At 43.8% G+C, this 10,637-nt stretch overlaps 1 protein-coding gene across 1 annotated transcript; it reads left to right on the top strand.

Annotated features, from left to right (window-relative positions):
• Positions 1–880: 880 nt before the first annotated feature.
• On the top strand, positions 881–10,436 carry HAUS3 (HAUS augmin like complex subunit 3). The gene is made up of 5 exons (XM_073657509.1): positions 881–991; positions 3,844–4,751; positions 5,331–5,767; positions 8,401–8,626; positions 10,088–10,436. Exons 2-5 carry the CDS (start codon positions 3,852–3,854, stop codon positions 10,307–10,309), a joined length of 1,785 nt encoding a protein of 594 aa, XP_073513610.1. The 5' UTR covers positions 881–991; positions 3,844–3,851; the 3' UTR covers positions 10,310–10,436.
• The last annotated feature ends 201 nt before the right edge of the window (positions 10,437–10,637 follow it).

Genomic DNA, 10,637 nt, shown 5'->3' with positions numbered 1-10,637 from the left:
CTGAGTGTAGGGGGCTGTGGGTACATCATACTGATTGTAGGGGGCTGTGGGGACATCATACTGAGTGTAGGGGGCTGTGGGGACATCATACTGTGTATAGGGGGCTGTGAGGACATCATACTGAGTGTAGGGGGCTGTGGGGACATCATACTGTGCGTAGGGGGTTGTGGGGACATCATACTGTGTATGGGGCACTGCCTTTGTAATTCTGTGTGGGGGAATCCTACTTTGTGGGAAAACTAAAAGTTTTCATTCATTTGATTCAGACGTCTGAACAAAGAAAAAAATAAATGTCTCTCAATATGAGTACATAAAGGAAACGACTTAAAAAAATTGTGTACAAGTAGTGAAAGATAAAAAGAAAAGTATAATTTTGGTATCGCTGTAATCGTACCAACCCACAGAAGACAGAAAGCCCCACAGCACCGCACAGGAAACGCTGGAACAAACCTGGAACTTTTTTTTTTTTTTTTTTTAAATAAAATGTTTCCTCATATTCCATGTACCTGTTGTCAGTAATAAACTTCACCTTTTCACACACATACAAGGACTGTGACAGAAAGAAATAAGCTATGGCTCGTAGACGATCCTGTAAGACACTTCAGTGGTCAGTTTTAGCTCTGGACATAGAGCAGTGATCATGGAGAAGTCACTATGAACATGGCGGCGGCACTCACTCCTGATTCCCCTCACGCACAGTTTCTTCTCACGACGCCGAGTCAGTCACTGAGGGCGGGAAACCCCGCACAGCGCTGCGTCAGCGCCCCCTTCCGGACTTTTTTTTTTGTTTTAATCTGTACATTTATGTCGCGTTGCTGCCCTCTTTTGGTCAAATACCGCTATAACGCTATGGGTGTGTACTTAACGACTGGAGCGGTTTTTTTCCCCCTCAGTTTGGTCCACGCAGCGCTTCGTAGTTATTATCGTGACGTCACATGACTGAATTGAATTCAGTATGGAACCGGCAGCGGGAAAAATACTCAGAGAAAAAGTACGTATGTCATGTCATTACATACTGCTAGGTGTATACCGGAGACTGTAGTCGTTGTTTATTCACATTCGTAGCCATGTAATAACGCGCTGACTAGAACTACAAGTCCCGGAATGCATTGCGCAGATATAACTATATAGGAATAGAAGAGTTGCCTATAACAACAAATAAGATTGCTGCTTTCATTATCTATCCTGCACTGTTATTGGTTACCATGTACAGTGGCGTCTCTGATAGCAACCAATAAGGTTGCTGCTTTCATTATACTGCACTGTTATTGGTTACTATGCCCAGTGGCATCTCTGATATCAGCCAATAAGGTTGCTGCTTTCATTATCTATACTACACTATTATTGGTTGCTAGGTACAGTGGTGTGTCCTATAGCTACTAATAAGGTTGCTGCTTTCACTGTGCTGCACTGTTATTGGTTGCTATGCACAGTTGTGTCTCCTTTGGCAACCAATAAGGTTGCTGCTTTCATTATCTATACCACACTGTTATTGGTTGCTATGGGAGACGCCACTGTTTCTACCGGTATATACCCATTTTCTGGGGGGTTTATCTGGATCCCTGTGTGTGGTCTGGCCTTCTCGCCCTTGCTGTTAGTGAATAGTGTCTGGCACCCTGTCCTGCTCTTGTCACAGCTCTGATATACAGTAGTGAACCCCGCGCCTGTGTGTGTGTCAGTTGCTTGCGGTTTTCAGCTTCCATATTTACTGTCAGCTAGCAGAGATCTTGAAAACTGTGTCAAATTGACAACATTAATCATAAAAAGTAGTGTTATGGTCACCAACGATATCACTATTTTGTGCTTGGCCCCTTTTTAGTGACCTGAGAAATAAGAGAATAGCGCCCCCGATGGGTGAAAATAAAGCGGGTGTCAGCTGTTTATTATAGCCGACACCCAGCTGCATCGGCCACGATCAGTGTTTGCTTCGGTCGCGGCCATATAACCCCCCTGGATGCTGCTGCCACCAGTGATGGCGGCACCTAGGTGGTTAGGTGAAGGAATGAGCTCCCTCATTAAAGAAGATGTCCACTACTTTTTATTATCCCCCCGGAACCCATAAGGGTTTTTGTAAATACCTTGCGCTGATGTTACTGCCTGTGAGCGGCGCTATCACTGGCCGCTCACAGACATCGCGTGACCCCCCCCCCGCTGATGTCACGTTAAGTGAGGCGGGACATCAGTGACGTGCTTCCCGCGGTAGATGATGGGCTGTAGGTGGGGTTACCCCGCGCGTCACACCCTGCATCCACCGCACGCTTTCCCAATGAATGAGAGCGGGAGAACGCGCGGTGGATGCCGGGTGTGACACTCGAGGTAACCCCCCACAACACAACATTCACCGTGGAACGCAGAACAGAGAGACCCCCGGCTGCATCCGGAACATGACGTGACATCAGCGGATGTCAGAGCCGGCTGCATCCAGGGGTCACGTGATGCCTGTGAGCGGCCAGTGATAGCGCCACTCACAGGTAGTAGCTGCAACGCAAGGTATTTACAAAAACACTTATGGGCCCTGGGTGAATACATTGGGGAGATAATAAAAAGTAGTGGACAACTCCTTTAACTCCATTGGCACCCTGCGGTTGTGTGGTTCTGATGGTTGCCACAGCAACCTGAAGCCAAATAACGCCCTCGGTGGTCTGCCAGCCATGGTGACCTGTTAGCAAAATTTTAGTGGAAAAAAATATCACTTATTATTCTAGCCATTCCACTTTGTGTTCTAGCACCTTAAGGTTAAACAAACATCCTGAAGGCGGTTTTTAAAACTTCAAGAAGTGCTATATTTTTCAAAATGGTCTCACTTTGGGGGCTTTTCCAATGTATAGGCCCAGTTTCCATGGATGTTCAGTCCTTTTGTCCATTTTTACCAGCAGTCTGGCATCCTTTTTCTAGTGAAAAAACAAAATTACAAGCTTCTCCTATCCAAAAGAAAATGCCACACGAAGATGGTATCTCTTTTTTTTTTTTTTTTCATAGAACCATTGATCTGTGACTTGGTTTTGTAGACACTTGATTCACAAAGACATGTGAACAGATCCATAGACTATAAAGGGTAAGTGTTCTCTCTGGGGAAAGATGGACGTCTAGGCTACAGTCATATGTCCATACACGGGCTGACCCGAGCTCAGCAGCCTTGTATATGCCCATGGGGCGGTTAGCTTAAAGGGGTATTCCCATCTCCAAAATCATACGAAGAGAGCAATCACCGGAGAAGGACATCATGGTCGGATGAATAGAAGGAACGAGGCGAAGAGAAAGACCCACAACCTGATGGCTTGATAGTATCAAGATAATGGTGGAGAAGACCCTGGTGGACCTATGTAGGCTTGCATAAGAATGATCTTTCTACAGAGCATTTATCCATCAAGTGGCCATGGCTCGAGATCGAGGTATTTTTTTTTAATCTTTGATGCGTGAAAAGTATAACATGCGGATGTCAAGATATGACTTATGGAACACTGAACCAAATGAAGAATCGTACTATTTCTTCCGCTTGCCTGAACCCTAATTTACGTTATATACACACGGGACGTATCTGCTGCTCAATTTTGCAGCGGCAAAATCTGCACCATATTCTGCTCATTTCGCTGCAGAAATGTTTGAGAGGTGAATGAGGCTGTGTCCACTGCCATTTGAATTCCATGGACAGGTTTGATGCTTTTTTCTGGAGACAGATGCTGTGTTGTTATAACCCTGGTCAGCCAATTTAGGGCAACACGGCGACATGTATTCACGCAACATGAATTCCTTAATGACGAGCTACCAGTCGCAACTAATGAAAGGTGGTAACATACTTGTAATTTCTGATTTTAACCCTTTTTACTTGTATCACTTGTACAGAGACAATCATGAATTCCGGAGATCGCTTTGTTAACACATTGAGGAAGCTGAACTATCCTAAAGCCTCTAAGTTGGACGGAGATGACTTTGACTGGCTGTTTGAAAGCACAGATGCTAAATCTTTCCTAAACTGGTTCTGTACCAGCATCAACGAGCAAAACGTGGCGTCAGAGGAGAAACTGCAGGCCTTTAATGACTTGAAGGAGTCTGGAAAGGCTCTGCTGGATGAAAAGGCTTTAGAGGAGGTGATGAAAACATGCGAAACGTCCAACTCTAAGGCACTGGAGGAGGTGGCAGTGGAGAAGTTGGAGGAAGAGCTTAGCAACCTACAGAAATTACGAGGACTGCACCTACAGAGGCGTAATAAGCTTCAGATGATGGCATCTGCCAACATCCATTCATGTCTGAAGTTCAAAGATATAGAAGATAAGGAGGCCAGAGCCTTGAACGAAGCCTTGAGTGTCCTGCAAGTGACCGGAAACAAGATGAACCGTGAGCTCCAGACGCTTATGGAGGGCATCCAGAGGCTCATTTCTTTCTACTGCCTCGATGAGAAGGGTCCAACATCTTCATCATCACCACCCATATTCCTATTCCAGGTCCTCCTAGATAAATACTTATCATGTGAAGAACAGAGCACGGATGCACTCACACAGTTCACTAAAGAACATTTCATCGAGGGATTTTCTAAATGTATAAAGGAGACGGATGAAGGCTTTCAGCTCATCCAGCTGGATGGAGATAGCCAAGATGATCCTACCCTCGAGGAAAAGTGCAAGGAGATGATGAGACTACAGCTGGCTTACATCAGTGCCAGACACAAGCTCGTAGAGGCGAACGCCAAGCAGTCAAGTTTAAAGGCTGGTCTACAATGGGTGGAAGCCAATGCCAGTGCCGCTCAGAGCAAGGTAAGAGTATTATTGGTCTTCGAAAATGCTCTGACACTTTAATCAGTCCCATGCAAGTTCCTAAGCATGAGGCTTAAATGGAACCTGTCCTTACATTCATGCTGCTCAAACCACAGGCGCATGAATCAGACACCACCCGTGACATTGCTGCCAGATATGCTGGGCGTGGACTATGCGTCTCAGATGACTAGTCCGATGTAGGCTGGGTTCTCCTCGCCCCGCTACAGTTGGTTTACAGGTCTATCATTATACATATACATAGATAGAGACCTTCAAGTCAAAGGGATTGGGGCATGACATGGCTTGTAACGTTAAAAATGAAAAAAAGCCTCATTCATGAAAAAAAACACATAAAAGAAATGGAAAAATGTTAGAAATAAAAACTCACATTAACACACTTCATTTTTTTAAGCCAAACAAATGCTGTAAAAAGTAGCCTAAAACACATTAATTGGTTTTCTCCCAGGATACCCATCACCCAAACCAGACATCCATTCTCCAGACATCTTTTTCCATTCTCATTTCCTTGCTATAGTTCATGTTTTATTTGCTAAAACCTGTTTTTTTTGCATTATAAAGGCCTCTCGTAAAGACAAGCTAGCTGTGAGAATATCAAGCTTGAAGGATGAGACATCGAAGATTGAAAATCACATTGAATCCATAAAAAGGGAGACTCTTCCAGCCATGGTCCGGGAGAGCAGCCAGATGCTGAATATACCCATTGTTAAAAGAGACTTTGATATGCAGATGACCCGCTACCGTTTATACACGTCCAGGCAGGATCTGGTGTGCCGTCATCTGATGAAGCAGAAGGCCTCCTTCGAGCTTTTACTTCTCGGCTTCGAGCTTGAGTTAAGGAAACAGAGAACTCTGAACCGCCAGCTGGAAACCTTAATTCAAGGGCTGAGACAAAGCGCCGACAATCTTGAAGCAAGATTAATGATGTCTCAGGGTTCTTTGTTGGCATCAAACAAGCCAAGCATCAACATCGACTCTAGAGATTCAGCCGCCCATGGGTAAGACTGTCAATTATCCCGAAGCTGCATACTATCTTAGTAGAACATGGCTTTACAGAATATATCCTAAACTTATTTCTTTAATTGCATGCAACTTTAACGTCCCAGGCAGTCCACATTGAACTCTACAATGACATTTTAAAATGTCATTGCAGAGTAAGCAGGAAGCCGGCTGTCAAGAGTCCATCTCTACCTTTCTGATCACTATATACACAGTACGACACGAGTGCCGTGTATGCAGTAATGGGAAACACGAACAGCGCCTCCTCCTCTCGTCTTAACAATCCTGTGATCGACGGGTGGCACTAGGGAACTGGATTGGCCTTGCAGTGCAGTCAGGACCCTGAATTTGCCAGCTGCAGTTACAAGTTACAAAAAATGGTTATATATCCACGCTCTGTCTGCTCGTGGGAGTCGCTGTCTGAACTAGTTAATGGTAGGGCAACAAGGTGAGGGGTAGGTCCCGGCAAAATTTAAGCATATCTGGAGAACTGTACTCACCTCCCCCAGTGATATATATATCACACACACACACACACAGAATTATGCAAAAAAAATAAAATTAAAACTACATAAAGAATAGAAAAAAAAAATCTGATTTTTTTTTCATATAACATACATTTTATTATATACATGTAGCAAAGAACTTACACATATTAGGGATCCACAGTAACATAATAATTTGTAGAATTAATTCAACAGATTATATGATGTGAACCGTAAAAAAAGATCTGAAAAAAAAAAAAAAAGCCATAAAGCAAAATTAGCATTTTTCTGTTTTGTAGTTCCTATGTATCACAAAACAGTGGTAAAAAAATAATACAGTCAGGGAAAAAAGTTATGGCTGCTAAAAAGCAGATCGGCACAAAATCTAACTAAATTGATCCCTCATTGAGGCCTTTGTTGGCCCGATCATGGTGAAGTGTGAGCAGTCCGTGCAGGAGGTCTATAGTGCTGGTGCTGCGGCCATGGGTCTACACTATGGGTGCAATTTACATGACACAATCATGGGCGACTTTTCTAAATGTTGTGTCACTTTGTGGTCCTGAATTGGTAAATGTGTGTGAATTAGCTTATTAAGGTTTCCTCAAAATCAGGTCAGTGGGTTGTTATGCCTAAATGAGCGGGTCCAGTATAGAGGTTGCTGTACGAATGTGAAAGGACAGGTATCCAGGACCCAAGCAGAGCACCGGTCTCTGCCCTTAGACACCATATAGAAGGTTTTGTGCTAGGGGTTTTGTTAAAGGTTTATTCCCATCTTATTTTTTCAGGAATAAAGGGAATCTGTCTGCAGGTTTTTGCTATGTAATCTGAGAGCAGCATAATGTAGGGGCAGAGACCCTGATTCAAATTATGTGTCACTTACTGGGCTGCATACTGTCATTTTCATAGAATTACTGATTTCTCTGCTGCAGATCTGGCAGTGCTCTAAATGCTGAACCCTATATAACCCCGCCCACACCAGTGATTGGCAGCTTTTTGTGTATAACCCTGCCCACACCAGTGATTGGCAGCTTTTTGTGTATAACCCTGCCCACAACATTGATTGGCAGCTTTCTGTGTATAACCCCGCCCACACAACTGATTGGCAGCTTTCTGTTTATGCAAAGTGTACACAAAAGCTGCCAATCAGTTTTGGGGGCGGGGTTGCACAGAACAGTTGACCAGGAGACACCTAGTCCTCTAGCGATAATCTCCTGCTGATAAAACACTAATTTTCTTGAGACAACAACACGCAGCGTGTAACTGATACATCACAGGAATCAGACTCTCTGCCCCTACATCATGTTCCTCTGAGATTAGATAGCAGAAACCTGCTGATAGATTCCCTAAGGCATGGCAAGATCAACCGATCATCTTTTTTTCCATGGGGGCGCCATCTCTACCCTGACAGAAGATGTCAGGGGAAGTAAGAATCAGGCCATTGAAATTTAATTGGCTGATTCTTTTGTTTTCAGGGCCAGCACCTGCTTTCTCCTTTCTTCCCATTGGAAAAAAAAACAAACCATGAACTCCTGCTTCCGTGTACGGGGGAAGTCGGGACAGATAATTGTCTGCTAGAGTTGGTGCAAATCGATTCCCAGGACCCGGTCTTACAGCCAGGTCAATAATCTATGGTCGCTGTACGGGATCGGAAAAACCACCTCCTACCTCCCGGCTCCTCTTTTGATTAGCCAGCCTGGCGCGGTGTCATTGTGACGTGACACACATGTAATGGCCAGGCTGGCTAATCAAAAGAAGAGCCGCGGATACAGTTGGGTAAGAAGCGTTTCTCAGGACTCTCATCTAGCGGCCACAAATTACTGACCTTGCTGATGGAAAGGGTCCCGCGAATCCACTTGTACCACCTCTACTGGTTGCTGAACGAGCATCGACTGATAGTTATCCCAAGTTTACTCCATCCAGCTCCGACCCCTTGATCTATGGAAACTGCTAAGAGCTGCTGAGCCCCACTAAGTCTGTAACTCCCATTCATTCCTTGGCCGACTCTGTACCTCTACCTTCAGGGGTCAAGGATGCACGGACTTATTCCTGTCTCGACCATTAAGGACCGAGATGAGAATAACCCTTGAACAGCCAGTTGGATCCACACTGTCTTAGGCCAGTAACTATTGTGCACTATTATTTTGCAGGTTATTTGAGCTTCTAGCCGGAGATGACACGCAGAAGCTTTTCAGAACGTACAGCGGTCTAGAATCAGTGGCGCAGAAGCTATCCCGGGACACCCAGTCTCTGAAGGACCAGCTCGCCGTCTCTGAGCAAGAACAGTTCCTTTTCATGTCAAAGCTCGAATCCAATCTGAAGACGTTACAAGATTATATGTATCCGGATGGAAGCGAACTTATGTTAAATACCCCGGTGAGTACTTATTAGGCTATATCTGTGCTGTAATTGTCACTGGATGGTTACACGGCCGACAGAGAACCTAGCACATCTGCAGTACCCTGCAGTGACCACTACATAGTTGACGGAGCTGAACAGCTGATTGCGGGGGTGTCGGACTCCCACAGATCTGATATTGATGACTTATTCTTTGGATAGGTCATTGGTATAAATATAGTCATACAACCCTTTAACCCCTTAGTGACCGGACCAATTTTTTAAAAAAAATCTGACCGATGTCCCTTTATGTAGTAACAACTCTGGAATGCTTCAACGTATCCCATTGATTTAAAAAAAAAAATATGACGCGTGATACTTTATAATAATGGTAAATTTAGGTTGATATGTTTTGCGTTTATTTATAAAAAATATCAGAAATTTGACAAAAATGTTTTAAAAATTGCAATTTTCAAACTTTGATTGACTTTCCCTTTTATCCCAATAGTCATGCCACACAAAAACATGAATAAATAACATTTCCCTCACGTCGGCTTTACATCAGCACCATTTCTAAAGCGTTGTTTTATTTTATTAGCATTTTAGAAGATTTAAAAATGTAGCAGTAATTTTTAATTTTTTCAAGGAAATCTACAAAACGTATTTTTATAGGGACCTGTTCAGTTTTGAAATGACTTTGAGGGTCCTATATGTTGGAAACCACACAAGTGATACCATTTTAAAAAACGCACCCCTCAACGTATTTAAAACTACTTTCAGGTAGTTCATTAACCCTTCTGGTTCTTTTCAGGAAATAATGGAAAGTGGCATGACAAGAATGAAAAAGTTTATTTTTACCACCTAAATTGTGATAACTTCTGAACAGGCCGCTATAGCCGGAAGACTCTAAGGCCGTTATTTGGCCATGAACTGCCACGGCAAAAATCAGGACCTCACAATCAAGATCTTACAGTGCCGATGAGGTTATAGAGGGAGACCCCACACTCTGTTAACTATTTAGATTCTGTAGTCACTATTGACAGCAGAATCTAAGGGGTTAAATGTCCATGGTCGGTGCCAACTCTGATCGTGGCTAATACAGCAAGTTGTCAGCTATAGGTTACAGGTGACAGCTACAGGATTGTCACCTGTCGGGGAATGCTAGTCTGTTATATCGCAGGTCAGTAAAAAGACGTCTATTGGTCACTAAGGGGTTAAGGTTATGTTTCGGGGCAAAAGCCAGTGTGAATAAGGCCTTAGTCCAATTTAAGCTTTATCTAGTTCTGGCAAAGATGAGTGACAACGAGTATGGCTGTCATTCTTCATCTCTAGGATTGTCCTCTAGCTTTCCCAGTCCCGAGCATCTAGTCTGCAGTTCCGTAGAGGATCTCTTTCTCCGCAGAGCGAGGCACATTTGCTGAGTTTACAAGTTTAAACCGATGTGTAATCGCTTTATAATACATGACGGGTTGTTGTTTTTTTCCGCCTTTGTGTTTTCAGGAGCTGTCTTCCAATTTTCAGCAATTAAATTCACATCTAGACAAATTAAATAAGATTTTATTGGAGGTTCTGGAGGATCTGCGAGTGAAGCGGAAGATTTTACAGTCAAGCAGGTTTGACAAATTGGAAAAGGAACTTTACGTTTACTTCTTCCAGAACGAAGAGCTTCTGAAGAGCGTCGTGCGAAACCTGGAGTCTCAGGCCGAGCGTTTCGCCTCGTAGCGCTTCTTCTTTTATTGTAGATTTTATCATTGTCCGTGCAAAAATGAAAATCTGTTTTTACTGAAAGTGTAAATGAAGATGAAATAAATGCTGGGGCCGCAGCGTCGCGGATCAGACATTAAAGGGATAGTAAGTTATTGTAGTGATTGCTGGGGGTCTGACCGGTTCGACCTCCCTTGCAGCGATCTAGGAAATGGGAGATGAACATGCTCATCCGCTGCTCCATTCATTGTCTATGGGATTTTTTTTTGGGCAGTCCCATAGAACAGGGGTGGGCAATTCATTTTCCCAAGAGGCCACATGCAATTTGGTGACTGTAGTGGAGGCC

Source organism: Phyllobates terribilis, unplaced genomic scaffold, assembly GCF_046119375.1.
Source record: "Phyllobates terribilis strain yellow unplaced genomic scaffold, ASM4611937v1 Scaffold_1__5_contigs__length_1240528914, whole genome shotgun sequence".
NCBI lineage: Eukaryota > Metazoa > Chordata > Amphibia > Anura > Dendrobatidae > Phyllobates > Phyllobates terribilis.
The sequence above is the reverse complement of the archived record's forward strand: the minus strand, read 5'-3'. Positions and strand labels throughout refer to the sequence as shown.

Coding starts and splice junctions, on each gene's coding strand:
- HAUS3 (XM_073657509.1), top strand. CDS start 3,852: ATGAATTCCGGAGATCGCTTTGTTAACACATTGAGGAAGCTGAACTAT. Junction 4,752..5,330: donor CCAGTGCCGCTCAGAGCAAG/GTAAGAGTATTA, acceptor TGCATTATAAAG/GCCTCTCGTAAAGACAAGCT. Junction 8,627..10,087: donor AACTTATGTTAAATACCCCG/GTGAGTACTTAT, acceptor TTGTGTTTTCAG/GAGCTGTCTTCCAATTTTCA.